Source organism: Moschus berezovskii, chromosome 27 (genome assembly GCF_049115385.1).
Source record: "Moschus berezovskii isolate FMDL1 chromosome 27, NW_MosBer_1.0, whole genome shotgun sequence".
In the NCBI taxonomy this organism is placed as follows: Eukaryota; Metazoa; Chordata; class Mammalia; order Artiodactyla; family Moschidae; genus Moschus; species Moschus berezovskii.
Genome location: NC_142486.1, coordinates 5,278,803 through 5,299,865, shown reverse-complemented (window position 1 = coordinate 5,299,865; position 21,063 = coordinate 5,278,803). Strand labels below are relative to the sequence as shown.

Genomic DNA, 21,063 nt, shown 5'->3' with positions numbered 1-21,063 from the left:
ATGCCGGGAGCTCCCGGAGCTCGCGCCGGCCCTTTTCGCCTGCTCAGGCCCGGTCAATGGAGCGCAGAATGCGGGCCGCTCCGCTAGGCCCGACTAGCCGCTCGCCGAACGCACCACCCCCGCCCCGGCCCAGTGGCCGACCTTCGTGCGCTACCTGAAACCGTGCCGGGAGTTCGCGACGCGCACTGCGCCTGCGCGAGATCAGCCGGGGCGCACCTGGGAGAGCGCGTTGGGCAAGCGGAGCCGGGGACGCGGCGCGGCGCGGCGGGGTCAGGACCGGCAGTGACGCGAGGCGGGGCGGGGGTGGCGCGGGCTCGGGGCCTGAAGTGCGTGTTCACTGGGCCGGACTCCTGGAGTGAGTTTCTAGTTTGACCCTCTCAGGAGCCCGGGCGCCAAGCAGAGGCGGGCCAGAGGGGCTGCGAGGATCGCTGCAAGGGTCGGAGGTGGAGGCCTCTGCTGAGGAGACCGGTGTAGGCCGGTGGAGAGAGGGCTCGGGTCGGCCTGAGGTTCCCCGGGAGGGTCTGGTGAGGGGTGGGTCCCCCGGGGGGAGGACGGCGGCAGCGGGTCTCTGATTCAGGGATTATTAACCCCTGGCGGGTGGAAGAACTCGGGGAGGAAAAATTATACCTTTATTGTCATAAGTGAAACCTAGCAAGTTTTTCCTCATCTGACGTTGTCTGTGCCCAAAACGAAGTCGCGATTGCAAATAGGGATGAGTGTAAATGATGGAGATAAGAGTATCCACAACTGCTACAAACTCATTTACAGTCATCGCTGCTTCATCAGATTGATAGGACCTTGTTACTTAATACTTGGAAAAAAAGACTCTATAGTAATAGAGCATGAGTTTGTTTTAAAAGCATTCTGGTAGCGATTTAAGTGTCAGTAATTACAGTTCTCTGTCTTTTGATTAATGTGTGTAAACCCTTTATTTAATGTGGCTACTTGAAAATTTAAAATTACATACAGGCTCCCACTGTATTTCTCTTGGAGCCTCACCAGCTGCAGAATGGTCCAGATCGGTAGTTTATCCGGTGCTCACCGTCCTGTGCCTGCACCCTGATTCTTGAGATTGGATCTTTGCCATGGTGCTGTGTGGGTGATGTTATAGGTAACTAGGGTTTACAAGCATGGAGACTGAGGCCAGAGCAGCGAGTGCCCAGGGACACAAGGATGGTTTGGCGGAGCTGCAGTCTGAACCTAGGCTTTCTGGCCTCAGGACTCATGCTTGTACCACTTATCGGTCTTCTTTCTGCCTCTTGCAACAATGAAGTTGACTTTCATTATTTGGCTGACCTATGCCAGGCCCCGGAGGAGAACGCCAGAAATGGACTTCGTGAGGCTTGCTCGGCTCTTCTCCAGCCCCCGCCCTGTGGGACTGTCCATCCTGCGCCTCCTGGACCCTTTCAGAGCCAGGTGGGTTCGGCCAGCGCCAGCAGCCTTCTCCAGCTCTCTCTCTCAACTGCCCCTTGGCTCGCAGAGCCAGAAGAACACAGGCAGCCTCAGCTCTGACCCTGGCCAGCCCAGCCCCATGGCCACCCAAGAGGAAGGGGAGGAGGAGAGCTTCGGGACGCTCTCCGACAAATACTCCTCTCGGAGAATGTTCCACAAATCGACGGCCCAGCTGTATAACCTGCGGCTCAAGGAACAGAGTACTGGAGAAGATGAGGAAGAGGAGCTGGAACCAAAACCATGGCGGGGCCCCAGAAACACCCCTTATTGGTACTTCTTTCAGTGCAAACGCCTGATCAGGGAAGGAAAGGTAGGGAACCTCTGGACTCTGCTGCTCCTAACTCCTGCTTCCGCGGTGCCACAGTCTCTTGTGAGGGGCCACCCTGCTGTCCTGGTGGGATGCTCAGGGCTCCTCTCCCCTCTTCGTCTTCCTTCCCCACTGCTGCCCCAGGCAACCCTCTAGCCTCCTGGCTTCCTGTGCCCCCTCCTCGATGCCATTCTCATTTTCCTGTTACCAACCCAGCCGTCCCACGGGCTCCCCATCTGTGTGTCCAGCTGCCCCCTCACCATCTCCATTATACCTACCCTCAGTGGCCTGGAATTCTTATTCCCAACCTCAATTTCTCTACACTTTCTTCATCTCACTAATTGGTAACCCGGATTTTCCATCCGTCCAGGCCAAATCCCTTCACCCCAAGTCTTCTTTCTCCCACCAACTCTGCCTTCAAAGCGTCTCCCATCCTAACTTCTCACAACCCTCCCCCTGAATGCCCAGGCCTAGCCTTCTCCTCCCCACCCCCCACCCCCGTCAGCTATTATGACACTTGTCACTAGTCTCCCCGAGGCCCTCTCCACCTCTTACCCCGACGTGGACTCGGACACGGAGCCGTGAGCAGGTGGGCTTTCTCCTCCCTCTAGCACCTCCATGTGTTCAGTGACATTGGGAGTGTTCATTTTCTTAGGTGTTGATAATGACATTCCACTTAGGCTTAAAAATCTCTTGGTGGTATGTGTTGAAGCTTTTGTGAATGAAGTGATAAAATGTCTGGAATTTGCTTTAAAAAAAATCTGAGTTGGAAGGAGGAGCGCAGTATATTGATGAATCAAGATTGGCCAAACGTTAATAGTCATTGTAATTACAGGTCTCTACTTTTGTGTGTATTTGAGATCTTTTGCAATGAAAAGTTGAGAAATAAAGAGAAGCCAGAGTCCTCATGATAGCTTATGAAGCCTGCAAAAACTGCCTCTTCTCCCCCTCGATCCTCTCTTCCCTGTCTGCCTGCATCTCCCTCCTTCATCTCTCCCCTGCAGCCACTCCCCCCCACCCCCAGGTCCCAGGCACACTCCTGCTTCAGGGCCTTTGCAGCGGCTGTTCCCTCAGAGAGCCACCTGACTCCTTCGCTCACCTTCAGATCTTCGTTTACCTGCGCATTGTGCCTGTGCTCAGGGAGTTCCCCCACAGTCGTGCGGCCAAGAGCGCTCACAGGTGGTGGGAGTCTGGTAGGCTTTCCTTCTGGCCACCACGAGGGCCCCTTGCAGTGGAGCATAGGGACCAGGAGGCTGGTGGCGGCGGCCCAGGGTGCGTGTTTGGCTCCTGGGCCGGCCTGGGCTTGTGCTCAGGGAGGGTCCCTTAGCCTCGGCCTCCCTCCCACTGCTGAGCCCCCTTCCCTGTGTCCTCCCCTTCCTGACCCCTTCCGCAGCTGGCCAAGGCCCTGGACCTGTTTGAGAGGCAGATGCTGCAGGAGGAGCGCCTCCAGCCCCTCGAGTGCAACTACACAGTGCTGATTGGGGGCTGCGGGCGGGCCGGCTACCTGAAGAAGGCCTTCAGGCTCTACAACGACGTGAGCACGGGGTAGGGGGCGGCGGGCCAGGTGCCCTGGAACACGGGCGTTGGAACACCTGCCCCAGAAGAGTTGGGCGCAGGTCCTGAGTGTGTTCCCCTGGGTGGACAGTTTCACCTCTCCAGCCTCAGTTTTTGGTCTTATCACAGGAGACATTACCTGGGCCGGAGTGGTTTATCCACCACGAAGGTGCCCTTTCCAGCTGCTCGTCATTGAGTGTCCTTCACATCTTTATTATTGTTGTTGGTTACCTATTTGCCTGTCGCATGTCTCCCCTCTCGAGAGTAAGCTCAGTGAAGACAGGCCTTGCCTGTCCTGGTAACCCCAGGGGCCAGTGCCTGGCCTGTGTTAAGTCCTTAGTACGCGTCTGTGGAATATGTGAACACACACAGAGCGTCCCCCCATCCTCGAAGCTGGGGTCACCATCTTCGTTTCTCCAGTGAGGACACTGAGGCCTGGAGAGATGAAGTACCATGTCTAAGGTTACCTGTCTCGAGTGCTGACTTGGAGTTGAGCCCAGCCACGGCCTGAGAGCCGGGCTCTGCGTGCTCTGTGGCAGCTGGTTGCTGCCCTCGGTCAGGTGGCCCTTCTTTGGGAAATAGCGAGCACTTGGCTTTACCAGGAGCTTCTCAAGCTCCATCACCGGGAGGGCTTGCTAAGCCGTGTCAGCTGGGCAGGAGGAAGGCTGGGGAGGCCTGAGATGTGCTACAGGGCCGTGCTCCCGGCTACCACTCCAGGGGCCACTCTCCCAAGACAGTCTCCTTGGTAACAACCTTCCCGTATGACCGTATCACCCCCGTTTTTCCAATGACAAGCTGTTGCCCATGACCCCTCAATTACTAAATATTGGAGCTGGGGTTTCATTACTCCTCCTGTCCTTTCCCAGATGAGATCTATTCCAGAGATCTTAACGGTCAGGGCAGCCTGGGCGGCCAGAGGGCAGGAGCGTCGGGAAGACCCTGCCGTAAGAGCACTTCAGGCCCAGGGTGGGCGGCTGAGTGCCTTGGGGAGGATGCGTTCTTGTTTGGTGCCTCTGGGGAGCGAGGCCAGCTCTCAGGGCCCCTCAGGTTGAGTCAGGGGTTTGGAGAGCCCAGCTCTCTGTGTGTCGGTCGGCTCTGCCTTGGCACAGGCCCTGCTCCAGGCCTGTTCGGTGCAGTAGCAGAGTCCTCTGTAGCCTCCTATCCCCCTTGTCCCGTGCATCCAGCTGATCCCAGAGCCACCTCCAGGTTTCTCCCTGTCTCCACAGATGAAGAAGCGGGACCTGGAGCCCTCAGACGCCACCTACACAGCCCTGTTCAACGTGTGTGCTGAGTCCCCCTGGAAGGACTCCGCACTGCAAAGCGCCCTGAAGCTACGGCAGCAGCTTCAAGCCAGAAACTTCCAGCTCAACTTGAAAACATACCACGCCCTGCTGAAGGTGACTGCCCTGTGTGCGGACCTCAGGATGTGCCTGGATGTGTTTAAGGTGGGGCAGTCACTTCCTTCCTCCTCCCCACTCAGAGGAGTCCTGCGAGGCCGGACTGAGGCTGTTCCTTCTGTGTTCTTTGCGTGGGAAGGTTCAGGCGCCGATGAGACAGGCCCCCTGTCAGCCTCTGGGGCTCACTGAGGAGTCCCTGCGGTCAGAGCCCTGGGTGGGACAGAGGGGCGGGGGGTTGTGTGTGCTGCCGTGTGCTATGTCCTGCTGAGGGTGCTCGCTGGTGAGATGCATAGCGCTGAAGAGGAGTCAGTGCTCGCCGGGGCATCATTCCAAAGATCTTACAAGGCAAGTCCTGTGGCCCCCGCTTCACCGTTGAGGAAACTGAGATGGGCGCCATGCTTCCCACACTTGCGCAGCAGGCTAGCGGCAAAGCTGGGATGTGAAGCCAGCCCTGGGCAGTTCCAAAGCCTCGTGTGCACAAGTTAAGAGTGGCTTTGGGCGGATCTTTGTGGAGGGGCTGCACAGGAGTGACAGGAGCAGAGCTAGGAAGAGAGGCCTGGGAAGGCGGGAGTGCAGGCCCTGGGGAGCTGTGCTCCGCGGCTGGTGCTGAGCCGGTCCACACCGGAGTCGGGCCCCACTGCTCAGGACACACAGCCCTGGGCCTGCTGTGGGGTGTCTGTCGGTCTTGAGCCAGACCCAGTGGGCCTGAGTCTGGGCCTCGACTCTCCTGCAGAGTGTCAGCAGGCCCGCTTCGTTCCTTCCCCTAGGAAATCATCCAGAAAGGGCACGCCGTCACAGAGGAGACCTTCAGTTACCTGCTCATGGGCTGCATCCAGGACAAGAAGACCGGCTTCCGGTACGCCCTACAGGTCCGTCCCCCTGGCTCTGCTTCCTGTCCCTCGCTGCCCTGCTCGCTCCCCCTCAACGTGCCTGTGCTGGGGGGCAAGTGATGATTCTGGGTGCACTTCTTGAGCACCTGCTCCTGTCCCGTGCTGGGTATTTTTCTATCTGTGATCTTTTGGCCTTCCCAGAGCACACTGTTCCCTGAGTTTTACAGATGGGTGCACAGCAGGCACTCAGAAAGTGCAGCTGAATCCACCCCTTAAGTTGGCCTGGACTCTTTCAGAACCTGGCCTCTCTGGCCATTCCTCCCTGGGGAGTAGGGAGAAGGGCTGGGAGAAGCAGAGGGGTGGAAGTGCAACACAATTTGGGGTGGACCAGGAAGGGAGGTGGGCTAGTGATCTACCTGCCACCACAGGAGACGCAAGAGACACGGGTGTGATCCCTGGGTTGGGAAGATCCCATAGAGGAGGGAATGACTGGTCACTCCAGTATTCTTGCCTGGAGAATCCCACGGACAGAGGAGCCTGGCAGGCTACGGTCCATGGGGTTGCAGAGAGTCAGACACGACTGAGCGACTAACACATATGTAGGAGGGGAGGAGGGTGCCTGTGTGGGGTTCTGGGGCTCCCAGGTTCCTGGGTCCTCATTTGCCCAGAGCCTGGAGTCTTTCCCATGCCCCATTTGCCCACCGGTTGCTGCCCTGATGCCTGCTCTGCTGAAGGCTCGTCGGAGAGGGGGCTGGGGGCTGAGGTCTGCCTCTCCTCAGCAGGTGTGGAGGCAGATGCTGAGTCTGGGGCTCCAGCCAAGCCGGCATGGCTACAACCTGCTGTTGGCGGCAGCTCGGGACTGTGGGCTGGGGGACCCGGCGGTGGCTTCAGCGGTGCTCCTGAGGCCCAGGGAGGAGATGGACCTGCTCCAGCCCCCGGCCGGGGGGCGGCAAACCAGGAAGAGGGCCCAGGTCGGGGTGGGCCGCAGCCTGTCAGCCAAGCTGCATGTGGAGGCCCTGGAGAGGCAGCTGTTTCTGGAACCTTCTCAGGCACTTGAAGGCCCTCGGGAACCTCAGGAGGCCAGAACCCCCAACCAGGCCCAGTCTGGGATGGAGACCAAGGCGGAGCCCGACCACACGGTGGCCCTCACCTCTGTGGCCCCGGAGCCGCTTCCCTGGGGGCTGGAAGCCAACCTCCTGACCCCCGGGGTGGCCCCCTTGGCTGTGGTCTCCTTTGGGACTGTGAGCACCCCTGCTGACAGACTGGCCTTGATGGGGGGCCTGGAGGGCTTCCTCGGCAAGATGGTGGAGCACGGGCTTCGCCCCGACATCAAAACCCTCACGCTGCTGGCGGAGGTGGTGCAGCCTGGGAGCCCCGCAGAGTCCTCGCTGCTGAGCGTCCTGGACGCGCACGGAGTGGAGGCCGACCTGACCTTCTTCAACACCCTGATGAGGAAGAAGAGCAAGCTGGGTGACCTGGAGGGGGCAAAGGTGAGCATCGGGGGGAGGAGGCTCAGGGCTCCCTCCTCTCCTTCCTCCCTGGACTCTCCTGCAGGCGTGTCAGTCATTGCCACCAGAGGCGGGCAGACTGCCCAGAGCCCCTGTTCTAGGCCTGGGCTTGGGTGACAACTGGGAATCGAGTGGTGGACCAGCCATACCCCCAGCCCTCCCAGGGGGGCTCCCAGTGATAGGGGCAGACACCAAACAAGTCCTCGCATCGATGCAGCATACGGGGACACACGAGAGGCAGCCTGAGAGGCTGCTGGTTCCTAAGCGTCCCTACCCTTCAGCCCCCACACCCCCTCCCCCCTGCCAGCCTCAATGACATCGTCCATTGTCACACTCTCTTTGCTCGATGCTGTCCTGAGAGTTTTGCATTGTCTGTGTCTTTACTGACCACACCAGGAAGCTCTACCGCCCGTGGCTTCACCCATTTCACACACGGGGACCTTAGGGTCCTCCTGGGAGTTTGTCCATTCGTATATGTTTCTGTGTGCTGCCCTGTTTGCCAGAAGCTCTGACCTGGGCTCTCATGAGCATCAAAGATGACAGAGCAGCCTCTGCCTTCAGGCCCTCTGTGCCAGGCACAGCTCTCTCTTGAGCCCCTCCCTGGACCCAGCCTGAGCGGGCATCCTTTTCCTCTCCTCCCGCCCGGGGCTCCTTCGGCCTGCACTGCACACACTGTTGTCAGCTTTGTCTTAGGCCCTGGACTGCAGGACCGCCATCCCCTGAGGCCTCTGCTGCTTGATCCACGTCCAAGTCCTGAGTACAGGGTGGATGGTGGCCAGTTGAGGAGCAGGAGGGGCAGGAACATGGAGGATCCGGAGGAGAAATGGCCTGTTGGGGACCAGCAGGCCAGCAGGCAGGGTGTCTTCGCAGAGCAGCTGAATCAGGAGCCGGGCAGCGAGGTGCTGGGCAGGAATCCCGGCCTCAAGTGCTGGGCCGAGGCCGGCGCCCAGGGTGGTCAGCAGGGGGAGCCGCGAGGCCTCGGAAAAGAGCCGTGCCCTGGCGTCTCCAGCACCCAGCCGTGGGCTTCACCAGAGATGGCTCTCGCTGGGCTGGTGGGTTATAGCTCACGGTGATGCCGCCTCTGTTCCCACAGGCCCTGCTGCCCGTTCTGGCAAAGAGGGGCATCATCCCCAACCTGCAGACGTTCTGCAGCCTGGCCATTGGGTGTCGCAAGCCAGATGACGGCCTGCAGCTGCTCTCGGACATGAGGGTGAGTGGGCCCCACCTGCACAGGCCCTGGGGGTGAGGGTTGGGGATGTGGGGGCCTCCCGAACCCCCCAGGCCTCTGTACTCAGGATAAGCTGCAGGGGAGCAGGGCAGGGAGAGTGGGGTCTCGAGCTTCAAGTGAGAAGGGTCTTTAGTCCAGTTTGGGAGAAAGACCCTGGTGAGGGGCCACAGGCATGGGCACTGTTAGCCAGGGGTGTTGTCACTGAGGTGTAGCCATGGGGTGAGGCTGAGGGCAGCGGATGGCTCTTGGCTCCAACCCTCTAGGGGCATGGAGGCCATGATGGGAGCAGGGGGGGCCAGAATTTTCGGGGGACAGGTGTGCAGTGAACCCCCAGGAGGCATCTCCTGCCCATGGTTTACTGCCTGAGCACGTTGATCTCAGAACAACCCTCTGCTTTGTCTCCAAGTTCTTCAGGACTGAGAGGGCAGGGCCTTCAGTTGCCTGGGATGGAGCCACAGCGGGGCGTGTGGATTGGGGAGTACAGCCTGTCGCTGCTGCGAGGTCCTGCCCTCCTCGCCCCTGGGGGCTGGTCTGCAGAGCATGCCTGGGAGGCAGGGTGGTTCCCCAAGTCTGACGTGCCCCACAGGGCCGCATTCTCCCAACCGCCGCCATCCCCTCATGAATGTTCCAGGAATCCCAGATGACCCCCAACGTCCACATCTACAGCACCCTCATCAACGCGGCCGTCAAGAAGCTGGACTACGCCTATCTCATCGACATCCTGAAGGACATGAGGCGGAACAGAGTCCCCGTGAACGAAGTGGTCGTCCGCCAGCTGGAGTTCGCAGCCCAGTACCCACCCAGCTTTGACCGGGTGAGCGCACCTGGCTCTGATGTGTGCATCGTCTCCTTGGCCAGCGTCACCCTCACACCCACCCCACCCCACTCCACCCAACCCAACCCCCGTGCTGACCTTCTGGGATTGGCATCCTCGCTTTAAGCTGTCCGTGGCTTCCCTTGGGGAGGATCCCACACTCCGCAGATCACAGCTGGCCGGTCCCTGTCCACGTGACTCATCTCCCGTCAGGCCGCTCTCCCCTTGGTGCCGTCAGCCCCTGGCCCATGGTCACTTCTAGATAACACCAGCCTCTTCCATGCCTCAGGGTTCTCGTCTTCCCAGCAGGCTCCCCTGCTTTTCACGTTCCTGCTTCCTTCTCATCCTGTTGGTCCCAACTCAGGTGGCTCTTCCTCAGTTGGGGCCCCGCTGGCCGCGTCCCTGCAGCACGGCTCCCATTCATGCTGTTTCACGGCCTGTACTCACATGTACTCATGTGTGACCCTCACTGTAAGGAGATTGCACACCCCTAGAGGTGGGGACTGTCTTGCTTACCTGGGTCCTGGGTCCCTGCCCGTCATCGGGTGCCCAACACAGCCTATTGTTCATTGAGTGAATGGGGATGGCAGGAGGGTGGTGACAGAATGTTCTGTAACGGCCACTTCTCTCCTTGCTGTTTCAAAGATGTCAAGCTCTGGGGTTCTGGTTTTGAGGTCTACCACGTCAGGCTCTGTGGCCTGATGGGTAGGGAGCAAGTCAGCCAGGACACACCAAGCCATAGGGCTGGGGTCAGGGACGGCTGTGCAGGGGGAACTCTGGGTGCCATTGAAAAGAGGGCTTACGAAGAATTAGTGCGATGGCTGTGGAGTGTACTGGGCAGAGGGCGGGGCTGGGCATCTTTGACCGTCTGATGGTTTGTTTCAGAGCTCTTTACATACTCCACAGACTAGGCTTTTGTTGGTTCCATATTGCAAAGACCTCCATGGAGGACCCACTAGGGGTCTTCTCAGGTTCACCCAAGAGTCACCAATTACCACAGGCCTAAACCAATACCCAGTTGTGGATGTGACGAGTGATAGAAGCAAGGTCCGGTGCTGTAAAGAGCAATATTGCATAGGAACCTGGAATGTTAGGTCCATGAATCAAGGCAAATTGGAAGTGGTCAAACAGGAGATGGCAAGAGTGAACGTCGACATTCTAGGAATCAGTGAACTAAAATGGACTGGAATGGGTGAATTTAACTCAGATGACCATTATATCTACTACTGTGGGCAGGAATCCCTTAGAAGAAATGGAGTAGCCATCATGGTGAACAAAAGAGTCCGAAATGCAGTACTTGGATGCAATCTTAAAAATGACAGGATGATTTCTGTTCGTTTCCAAGGCAAACCATTCAATATTACAGTAATCCAGGCCTATGCCCCAACCAGTAATGCTGAAGAAGCTGAAGTTAATCGGTTCTATGAAGACCTACAAGACCTTTTAGAACTAACACCCAAAAAAGATGTCCTTTTCATTCTAGGGGACTGGAATGCAAAAGTAGGAAGTCAAGAAACACCTGGAGTAACTGGCAAATTTGGCCTTGGAGCACGGAATGAAGCAGGGCAAAGGCTAATAGAGTTTTGTCAAGAGAATTCACTGGTCATAGCAAACACCCTCTTCCAACAACACAAGAGAAGACTCTACACATGGACATCACCAGATGGTCAACACCGAAATCAGATTGATTATATTCTTTGTAGCCAAAGATGGAGAAGCTGTATACAGTTAGCAAAAACAAGACCAGGAGCTGACTGTGGCTCAGATCATGAACTCCTTATTGCGAAGTTCAGACTTAAATTGAAGAAAGTAGGGAAAACCACTAGACCATTCAGATATGACCTCAATCAAATCCCTTATGATTATACAGTGGAAGTGAGAAATAGATTTAAGGGACTAGATCTGATAGATAGAGTGCCTGATGAACTCTGGATGGAGGTTCGTGACATTGTACAGGAGACAGGGAACAAGACCATCCCCATGGAAAAGAAATGCAAAAGAGCGAAATGGCTGTCTGAGGAGGCCTTACAAATAGCTGTGAAAAGAAGAGAAGCGAAAAGCAAAGGAGAAAAGGAAAGATATAAGCATCTGAATGCAGAGTTCCAAAGAATAGCAAGGAGAGATAAGAAAGACTTCCTCAGTGATCAATGCAAAGAAATAGAGGAAAACAACAGAATAGGAAAAACAAGAGACCTCTTCAAGAAAATTAGAGATTCCAAGGGAACATTTCATGCAAAGATGGGCTCGATAAAGGACAGAAATGGTATGGACCTAACAGAAGCAGAAGATATTAAGAAGAGGTGGCAAGAATACACAGAAGAACTGTACAAAAAAGATCTTCCCGACCAAGATAGTCACGATAACGTGATCACTGACCTAGAGCCAGACATCTTGGAATGTGAAGTCAAGTGGGCCTTAGAAAGCATCACTACTAACAAAGCTAGTGGAGGTGATGGAATTCCAGTTGAGCTATTACAAGTCTTGAAAGATGATGCTGTGAAAGTGCTGCACTCAATATGCCAGCAGATTTGGAAGACTCAGCAGTGGCCACAGGACTGGAAGAGGTCAGTCTTCATTCCAATCCCAAAGAAAGGCAATGCCAAAGAATGCTCAAACTACCGGACAATTGCCCTCATCTCACACGCTAGCAAAGTCATGCTCAAAATTCTCCAAGCCAGGCTTCAGCAATATGTAAACCGTGAACTCCCAGATGTTCAAGCAGGTTTTAGAAAAGGCAGAGGCACCAGAGATCAAATTGCCAACATCCGCTGGATCATGGAGAAAGCAAGAGAGTTCCAGAAAAACATCTATTTCTGCTTCATTGACTATGCCAAAGCCTTTGACTGTGTGGATCACAATAAACTGTGGAACATTCTGAAAGAGATGGGAATCCCAGACCACCTGACCTGCCTCTTGAGAAACCTGTATGCAGGTCAGGAAGCAACAGTTAGAACTGGACATGGAACAACAGACTGGTTCCAAATAGGAAAAGGTGTACGTCAAGGTTGTATATTGTCACCTTGCTTATTTAACTTATATGCAGAGTACATCATGAGGAACGCTGGGCTGGAAGAAGCAGAAGCTGGAGTCAAGATTGCTGGGAGAAATATCAATAACCTCAGATATACCCTTATGGCAGAAAGTGAAGAGGAACTCAAAAGCCTCTTGATGAAAGTGAAAGAGGAGAGTGAAAAGGTTGGTTTGAAGCTCAACATTCAGAAAACAAAGATCATGGCATCTGGTCCCATCACTTCATGGGAAATAGATGGAAAAACAGTGGAAACAGTGTCAGACTTTGTTTTTTTGGGCTCCAAAATCACTGCAGATGCTGATTGCAGCCATGAAATTAAAAGACGCTTGCTCCTTGGAAGGAAAGTTATGACCAACCTTGATAGTATATTAAAAAGCAGAGACATTACTTTGCCAACCAAGGTCCGTCTAGTCAAGGCAATGGTTTTTCCCGTGGTCATCTATGGTTGTGAGAGTTGGACTGTGAAGAAGGCTGATCGCCGAAGAATCGATGCTTTTGAACTGTGGTGTTGGAGAAGACTCTTGAGAGTCCCTTATACTGCAAGGATATCCAACCAGTCCATTCTAAAGGAGATCAATCCTGGGAGTTCATTGGAGGGACTGATGCTAAAGCTGAAACTGCAATACTTTGGCCACCTCATGCGACGAGTTGATTCACTGGAAAAGACTCTGATGCTGGGAAAGGTTGGGGGCGGGAGGAGAAGGGGACGACGGAGAATGAGATGGCTGGATGGCATCACCGACTCTGTGGACATGAGTTTGAGTGTACTCCGGGAGTTGGTGATGGACAGGGAGGCCTGGCGTGCTGTGATTCATGGGGTCGCGGAGAGTCGGACACGACTGAGCGACTGAACTGAACTGAACTGAAACCTTATTGTATTCATTTATACATTCACACTCACTCATGATGGGGGCCTTATGTGTTGTCAAATTTTCGCTGCACAAGCTTTCAGGCTCTATCAGGGACACGTTCAGAATTGCTCAACCTTATGAATCAATGCGTCTATCATTGTGTGGTAGCAGTGTTCATGTCGCGCATCTTCGTCTCTTTATCTGTGTACTCCTGTTGGCTTTCTCTTGCGCTCTACCTGGCACATCTTGTCTCCTTTTCTTTGTGCCACCTCTCCTGAGACCCCCGCAGCAATGCAGAGGTGACAGTCGGGAGGGCGGCAGTGCCTGTGCCAAGCAGGAGGTGCTTAGCAGTGGGGGCAGAGCAGTGGCACCCGGCGAGTCTTGCTTTGGGAGGCTGGGGTGTCATCCGTCGCTAGAGGCACTCAGCAGCACAGACTTAGAGGAAGTCTCTACTCTGTGTTAAGCAGCTTCTCTGCCCTTTTCCTTTTGACCAGCTGGAAGCAAGAACAGCTTCCCTGAGGCCTGAGCCACCTGCCGCAGTTTGGGGTCCGCTGTAGGTAGCAGGCAGTGAGTCTTTGTGGACCGTCTGAATTCCATGCTTTTCCAATTACAGTACAAAGGGAAAAACACCTACTTGGAGAAGATTGACGGCTTCCGGGCTTATTATAAGCAGTGGCTGAAAGGGATGCCAGCAGAGGAAACCCCCCACCCATGGCAGAAGTTCCAGACAAAACCAAAAGGAGACCAGGACACCATCACCCAGGCTGATATGGACAAAGGCCCTGGGGGTAGGTGAGGAGGAGGTCCTCGGGGACCCCCAGCAGAGCTGGGACAAAGTGCACAGCCTTCACAGGGCTCTGTGGGAACCCCAAGAGTCCCCTTCACATGAAAGACATGGAACGTGCCGGGGCAGCTGAAAGCATGAGGGAAAGTCCAGGGTCAGAGCTCCAGCTTAGGCGTTGGTCTGAGGATGAACGCTGGCCCAGGTGCCCAGCAAGTTCCTGGCAAGTGCCAGTACAGCGTGGGCCACCTTGGTCCGTCATCTTGGGCCATCCCCGTCTGAGGGTGATGACGAGGAGGGTGAGTTTGTGCCAGGTCACATAGCACCGATGAGGAGTCGGGATCGAGCCCTAAGGGCACTAGTCTCCGGGGCCTGGTGCCGTCCCCGAGTGCCAGACTGCTGACTCTGAGAAAGAAGGTTTGCGAAGCCCAAAAGCTTTAGAAGTTTTTTTTTATTTCTACAAATCACAGCTGATGAACACCAAAACCTTCCCACAGAGAGACCATGCTCCTAGTTGGGCCTGGGGACTGCTCTGAGGAAGAGCTGCTCCCAGGAAAGGGTGGCGTGATGGGCAGAGTCCTGCGCGGCCCAGAGTCCAGGGTGGGTGGAGGTCCAGGCCCGATGCTCAGCCAGAGCAGCCCCGGCAGCCACAGTGCGTGCACTCGATGATCCGGCCCTGCGGACAGAGGACCCCTGAGACCCTGCGCCCACATGCAGAAGCCCCCCAGAGGGAGGTGTGGCCACAGGACACCCACTCCCCACGGACCCTCCTCAGAAACCCTCCGTGATGGTGCGGGATGGGAAAATTCGGCTCCCTCGTGATGATGGGAACAGCTGCTGTTGACAGTTACATCTCTATGAGGATTTAACTTACACAAATTCAGTGTACATAGTCGCTCCCAAAAAGAAAAAAAAATCTGAGTGATTCTTGTTATTCTGTGACGCAAGCATGACACATTCTTCAGTGAGCTGGAGGCAACTGTGCTACTGCTCTGGGGGCTCAGTGCCAGGGGCCTCACAGTCTCCTCTGGGCTGGGGAACTTTCTGGTAGGGGTGTGGGGGGAAGAATGGGGTGTCCTTCAATCTGGATGGCAGCAGGACAGTTGTACCCGGGCCAGGTGTGTGGTCTAGTGTCTGGCCGAGGGCCTGCCCAGTACAGAAAAGGCGTTTATTCTCCGTTTCCCTCTTTTTTGTTCTGGATACTGCACCGTGGGCTCCTGCAGCTCTGCCTGTGCCCCCCAGACCTGCACAGAGCCTCCCTCGGAAGGCAGCCTTTGCTTGCCCTCTGCTGCTCCACACGCCCATCCTGAGCTTCCAGAGGACTCGGGGACAGACCTGCCTGCTGAGCTGAAGCCTGTGGGCCAGAGCCGAGGCTCTCCACAGGAGCTAACCAGTGCTGCAGCCTGAAGGGACCATGAGAAAGAGGGCATCTGGCCTGACCTCGCTCATGGGCAGCTGAGGGGCTGTACTCACAGGCCACTAACGGCCCAGTAACCCTCCTCTGCACCTGCTGCCACTCCCCTTTAGGAGCGCCTGCGCATGGAGCTCACCACTGCATGCCCAGCACCATTCCCTAGCTGCCCCGAGAGTTCTGGCGCAAAATGCAGTGAGGCTCAAGTTGAAGTGTCACTGGGAGCAACAGGAGGCCGGGAAAAAAGAGGGACAAACCTCTGCTGCCTGGCCCACCCACCCCTGGCTTAGCCCTCCCAGCCACGCTGGGGTGGGGGTCATCACCCGCATTTCCTGTGTGAGGATAGGAACCAGTAACTTGCCTGGCACGGATCCCTGACCAGAGGGGCTCCCCACGGGGAGGGCCAGCAGAACACCAGCCACAGGACAGAACGTAAAAGCCGTTGTGGTCAGCTAGGTCAGCTCAACTGCTTATGCCAGCATCACACTCAACTGTCAGACAGGAGTGGGGGTGGCCTTACCACTTCCAGCTTGCTTTTGGGGACCCGGCAGATGCAGTTTGTCCCAAAATTGGTGTCCCGTGTCTGGATGCACCGCAGGCAGCACAGGTTCTCGTACCCCTGCTTTTTCCATTTTGCAATCAGGTTTTTATCTGCATATCCTTCTTTAATACAGTACTCATACAGTTCTGCAAAAAAACAGGAAAAGGCCATTAGACCACAGTGTAACAAAGCTCTCCGGCTCACAGCCCTTCACTGCCCACCCTGAGAAAGACTGTTTAGTCAACACTGGCCCCCTTTCATTTTTTGGAAACAGGAAACATCATGATACTTACCGAGGTTTCAAGAATTACTTAAATCGGACAGCCACTCAAGCTGGAAAAGCCAAGAGAACATTTGGCCAGTTACCTCTGCTTATGGCTTTCCGCTTGTAGAAGAGGTCAAAGATGTAGCGGGTTTTCTGGTGATGGATCCTGAAGATGGGCCACAGAGATTCCACTTTCCTCTTTCCTTCGTGAGGTTCTGTCTCAGCTGCGGAGAAAACATGGGTGTTTGCTTTGTTCTGAGAGTAGGGTTAGTCTGCACAGGATATAGTAGTATTGTTCCATCACCGGGGATTTGTAACTCAGCTCAATAAACAGGATTCTGTGATCTAAGCCAAAGGCAGGTATGAGGATTCGGCAACACTGTATGTCTGCTGTGGGTGAGAGCCTGCTCTGGGTACCCAGTGTACAGCAGTGAACAAGACAGATCACAGAGCCAAGTTCTGGGGAGGAGGAGGCAGACCAGCCCCTGGTGGTATGGGGTAACGGTCACGGAGAAGAAGGAAACATGGAAAAGGATGGTGAGTCTAGTGTGGAAAGCCACGTGGCCAGATGTGATGACTGAGGGAGGAGGCGGTGGGGACCACGGAGCGCCTCAGGCCTGGCTGTCCTGGAATTGGAACCTTCCCACGCTTTGGCGGTGGTGTTTAGTTGCTCAGTCATGTCAAACTCTGCAACCCCATGGACTGTAGCCCACCAAGCTCTGTCCATGGGATTCTCCAGGCAAGAATGGGAGTGGGTTGCCATGGCCTCCTCCAGGAGGATCTTCCTGACCCAGGAGTGGAACCCACATCTCCTGCATTGCAGGCAGATTCTTTACCACGGAGCCACCAGATAAGCTCCTGTGCTTGGAGTCATCTCTTACGGTTTTAATCACAGCATTTCTCTTTGGACCTGTTTTCAAAAGGTCATGTGAACGCTCTTGGATATCATTTTGGACAGGTCCACACACACAGTGGAAGGCAGCCTGAGGTGGGCAATGTGGAGTCCTGCCCCAGGAGGGTATGAAAAGAGGCCAGGGGTAGTAGGGACGTCGTGGCTCAGGGTAGACTCAGGTTTCTGCCTCTTAGTTAATGCCCCAAATGGCCTGTTAACTCCAGAACCTGAGCAACAGTTCTTTTAAAGCGCCACTCTTAAAAAGTCTAAACACATGTTCATTATTCAAGTACTGATTATGCTTGACTTTCAACTAGTTTAAAGTACTTGTAAAAGCAAAGTAATTGACAAGTCCTAGTTACAGTCCACAGAGACAGTGCCTATATGTCTCAGTCACCCATAAAACTCCCACCGCAGCCCTCTCTGTTCCTCAGTCCCCGTAACAGGCTCTTTTTGTCCAGGGACTTCCAGGGTAATAATGGCTGTACAAAAACCTGAGTAGTAAGCTAGGAGATATACAAAGAGCTGGGTAGTTGTGCTGAGCTAGCAAACGCCAGGGACAAACTAAAAGAGAAAACAGCAACTTTCCTTTCTAAGATAACAGTGCCAAATGCTTCAACAAGTCTGAGTTGAAGGACAGGCCAGCAGTGCCACTGGCTTTGGTCCTCTGTGGCCTCAGAGCGTGGCTGCAAATCCCAAAGGTAAAACTTGAGTTGAAGCCAATAAACTGGAGGCTGGCAGCCCCTGCCAGCCTGGAAGCAGGCTTTGGTTCCCCCACAGATGCTTTTTTTTTAGGTTTGAATGTTAAATTGGAAGAGTTCACATAGAAAAGCTGGATTTCTGGCTCATCTTGGGGGAAAAAAAAGCAGCAAATCTGGAAAAGCTGAGGCTGCATCTGACATGGCAGAAAGGGCCTGGGTGGGGAGCAGCTTCTGCCTACCCCAGAGCTCGCTGCTGTCCCCAACACTGAATCAGCTCTGCCAGCACCTTCCAGCCACTCTTTTTCTTTATAGTAGAAGTGAAAGCAACAGGAAACGGGCTTAAAACCTGCATATCAAAAATGGGAAAGCCGAGAAGAACTAGATGGTTAAAGAAAAAGAACACTTTTGACAGTAAAGAACTTCCATCTAAATGCTGTCCCTTCAAGAAGTCATCCCTTAAAAAGAGGTTTATTTCCAAGGACTCACAAATTATCTCTTCTATTACAGCAATCTCTAAATTCCTTTATATTGAATAAAGATCTGTTTGGAGAAAAAAATCAGCCCCAAATGACCTTGATTATTGCAGGTTCTGGGTATTTAATAGAAGTTACCTGACATACTCAGCTTCAAAATAAGGAAGTAAAGTTAACACCCACTTACTAATTATTGCTGAAGGGATAACTGAGAATAGCAAGGGTTAATTACCAAAAACCTTTAAGAAAAAAAGACTGCTTTAAAAAGCAATTCAGTAAGTAGTTAACACTGTGATAGGACCAACAGGAGAAGAGGATGGCGGAGGATGAGACGGTTGGATGGCATCACTGACTCAGCGGACATGAATCTGAGCAAACTCTGGGCGACAGTGAAGCCCAGCATGCTGCAGTCCATGGGGTCACAAAGAGTAGGACACGACTTAGGGACTGAACAACAACAGGGCCAACAATGCTTGTGGCTTCAGGTTAAATTTCCCAAAACTGCACACTACACTGATACACAAAGTGCAGGATCACATAACTCAGGGGAAGTGAAGACTGTGCATTCTGGATGACTGGCAGATGATGCAAAAACAAAGCAATGATGAAAACAAACCCACAAGAAAAATCCAAATAAAAACACTTCAGAAAATTTGGAGTGAAAAAGAACAGGATTTTCCAAGTAAATATATTTAGTATGATTTTAAATATACTTCTACCAGTAAATAATTCTTAGTCGACTATTTGAGCTATACTCCCCACGGGTCTTATATACTCAAAAACATTTTTGAGGACCTTCTCATTTGTATTATCTTACTTTCTGGCATTTATGTTATTCCTATCAGTTAAAAAGCAAACAAAACATGTCAGTGTCAGGTGGCCTCGGTGGTGGAGCCTGTCTCTTCCCATTTATCCTTGGGACACAACCCACCCAGACAGGAACTCCCCAACTCACCTTCTCTCATTTTTTGGTCTAATTCATCCAGTGTTGGCTCGATCAACTCCCACCCATCTGGGGGAGCTTTCCGGCTTCTTTTGACTTTAGGCATTTTTTCCCCAGAAGATAGTCTGCAAAAATCTGTGGGGGAAAAAAAAATGAATTGGTTTCTGAGCCTCAGGATCCCCAGAGGACTTCACAAGCCACAACTCTGGTGCACGTTCATATCCGTAAATCCGTTTCCTCATCTGTGTAATGGGGAAAATCTACTTATGGGCCCATGTGGGGACTTAATTGTATGTAATGTGCCTGGTATTTAATGTGTGCTTAGTAGAGTTTTGCTATTATCATACAAAGAATAAGACACACACTGTCCCTGAGAAGGTGATATTCTAGCAAGGAAATGCAAAGTGGAAAGGGAATTACAATGTGAGGGAGACTGACTGGGAGAGCAAAGACAAGTGTTTAAAAAGGAAAAAGAGTGAAACCAAAGTACCTTAGGGTCTGTTTCCCAAGAGTATAATAGAAAGATCTCAGGTCTCTTCAGTTAAAGGCTCAGATTCTTGTCCAGCTATGACTTTGGAGAGGTCACATTCCCTTTCTGGTCCTCAATCTTGTCTATAAGGTGAGGACAGTGTATTAACTGGACTGCCAAGGTTTCTTTTAAACCTAACAAACATACTATATAAAGGAAGTCATGTAAAGCCCAAAGAACAGACCAGCCCAGATCTACACAGCATGTCATTTTTTAAACCGCAAGGCATTTCATAGCTAGCAAAGAGAACTCAGGGTGGGACTTCCCTGGTGGTCCAGTTGGTAAGACTCTGAGTTCCCAATGCAAGGGGCCTGGGTTCCATCCCTGGTCAGGGAACTAGTTCCCACGTGCCGCAATTAAGAGTTTGCATGCCTCAAGGAAGACCCAGTGCAGTCAAATATTTTCAAAATATTTTTAAAATACACTAAAAGAGAACTCGAGTTAACTATCTTTAAGCAGAGCAGACTCCTCCTTTCCCACGCTCATTCAGTTCCTCCCTCCTGATACGTTTACGAAGTCCCGCCCTCTTCGCCCTATTATGTGAATTCTCGGTAACAACCTTACAGATCAAACTCAGCGTCGCAGAGAGCTGGGAACCGGCAGCGTTTGACTCATCGGGGGCTCCTGACTCCCAAATCTGAGGTCTTTACACTTGTCTCCCGTGCCCTGAAGCTAAAACGAATGGAATTTGGTCCCTGTCCCAAGGAGCACGGGCTGGGTGGACAAAGACAAGGGAATGACCACTCTGCTAACTAAGACCCACGGAAAGTTGAGGGCCTGGCCCAGTCAGTGGAGGCCTCCCATGGGAGGTAACAGCTAAGAAGCAACCTGGTCAGAAAGAAAGAGATGTGGGGCGGTGTTAGAAAGGTGGTAGCGCTCGGGAGGAGCGGCGAGCGGAAAGGCGTTCGGAAGAAGCCGAGGGAAGACGTTACAACCCGGGCTGTAAAAAGGCTCAGGGAAACTATGGCATCTGAACCGGGATTACAAGGAAAAGCAATATTTAGACAACAGACGTTCTAGGCGAGGGGGTAAATGAGCGAAAAATAAGGGTGGGGAAGCCTAGAAGCAAGGGAACCCCCAAATTTCCCATCCCCTACGCGGACCCAAAAAGACGCCGCGTAGTCTCGCGAACTCACTTCGACCTTCGGGTCCAGAGGCCCGAACCTGTCCCAGTTCGGCTGTTCAGATCGCCCTCTGGGCCAACGCAGACGTCCGATCCCTGGCCCCCAGCCGTCACCGAGGTCCTGGAAAAGACGGGAAACACTCACTAGGCCCTCCGTCGCGATGCAACGTCCCTATTTCCACCGCCTCAGCTTCCCCAAGTATCTCTTCACGATGAGGTCCTCGCGGAGCCCCGCCCCATGGAGCGCGGCGACCGCGCTACCTTAGGTGTCCGCAGCCCTGCCTGCGTGGAATGCCAGCGCCGCGGCCTCCTTTCGTCCGCACTTCCCGGCGGGGCGGGCCGGCAGGCTCCCGCGCCTCCCACGGCGGGGGCTGAGAGGGGCTCTGTTGCCCAGGAGCGCGCGGGCGAGCCCAGGCTCAGGCGGTGCGTGGG

General features: G+C 54.0%; 2 protein-coding genes across 11 annotated transcripts; one reads left to right on the top strand and one right to left on the bottom strand.

Annotated features, from left to right (window-relative positions):
- The first annotated feature begins 121 nt into the window (after window positions 1–121).
- Window positions 122–15,690, top strand: PTCD1 (pentatricopeptide repeat domain 1). Of its 7 annotated transcripts, none has more exons than XM_055410264.2 (10): window positions 122–269; window positions 1,306–1,762; window positions 3,153–3,293; window positions 4,540–4,758; window positions 5,478–5,579; window positions 6,323–7,030; window positions 8,142–8,258; window positions 8,908–9,090; window positions 13,586–13,760; window positions 14,977–15,690. In XM_055410264.2, exons 2-10 carry the CDS (start codon window positions 1,328–1,330, stop codon window positions 15,102–15,104), a joined length of 2,208 nt encoding a protein of 735 aa, XP_055266239.2. In that variant the 5' UTR covers window positions 122–269; window positions 1,306–1,327; the 3' UTR covers window positions 15,105–15,690. The 7 variants fall into 7 exon arrangements, with proteins under 7 accessions (XP_055266239.2, XP_088689152.1, XP_055266243.2 ...); XM_055410268.2 differs by having other exon boundaries at window positions 211–355; window positions 4,540–4,710; XM_055410263.2 differs by having other exon boundaries at window positions 212–355.
- BUD31 (BUD31 spliceosome associated protein) lies at window positions 14,187–20,863 on the bottom strand. 4 transcript variants are annotated; one of them, XM_055410279.2, is made up of 6 exons: window positions 20,645–20,856; window positions 19,470–19,591; window positions 18,992–19,114; window positions 16,072–16,194; window positions 15,685–15,851; window positions 14,187–14,429 (listed from the first exon to the last, which is right to left on the bottom strand). In XM_055410279.2, the coding sequence occupies exons 3-6, from the start codon at window positions 19,083–19,085 to the stop codon at window positions 14,379–14,381; spliced, it is 435 nt and encodes a 144-aa protein (XP_055266254.1). In that variant the 5' UTR covers window positions 19,086–19,114; window positions 19,470–19,591; window positions 20,645–20,856; the 3' UTR covers window positions 14,187–14,378. The 4 variants fall into 4 exon arrangements, with proteins under 4 accessions (XP_055266254.1, XP_088689153.1, XP_055266259.1 ...); XM_088833027.1 differs by lacking the exon at window positions 20,645–20,856 and adding an exon at window positions 20,068–20,176; XM_055410284.2 differs by lacking the exon at window positions 19,470–19,591 and having other exon boundaries at window positions 20,777–20,863.
- Between the last annotated feature and the right edge of the window lie 200 nt (window positions 20,864–21,063).

Coding starts and splice junctions, on each gene's coding strand:
- PTCD1 (XM_055410264.2), top strand. CDS start 1,328: ATGGACTTCGTGAGGCTTGCTCGGCTCTTCTCCAGCCCCCGCCCTGTG. Junction 7,031..8,141: donor GTGACCTGGAGGGGGCAAAG/GTGAGCATCGGG, acceptor CTGTTCCCACAG/GCCCTGCTGCCCGTTCTGGC. Junction 13,761..14,976: donor TATGGACAAAGGCCCTGGGG/GTAGGTGAGGAG, acceptor GGGCTCCTGCAG/CTCTGCCTGTGCCCCCCAGA.
- BUD31 (XM_055410284.2), bottom strand. CDS start 19,085: ATGCCTAAAGTCAAAAGAAGCCGGAAAGCTCCCCCAGATGGGTGGGAG. Junction 15,852..16,071: donor GCGGAAAGCCATAAGCAGAG/GTAACTGGCCAA, acceptor GTTTTTTTGCAG/AACTGTATGAGTACTGTATT. Junction 14,430..15,684: donor CCAAAAGCAAGCTGGAAGTG/GTAAGGCCACCC, acceptor CTCTGTCCGCAG/GGCCGGATCATCGAGTGCAC.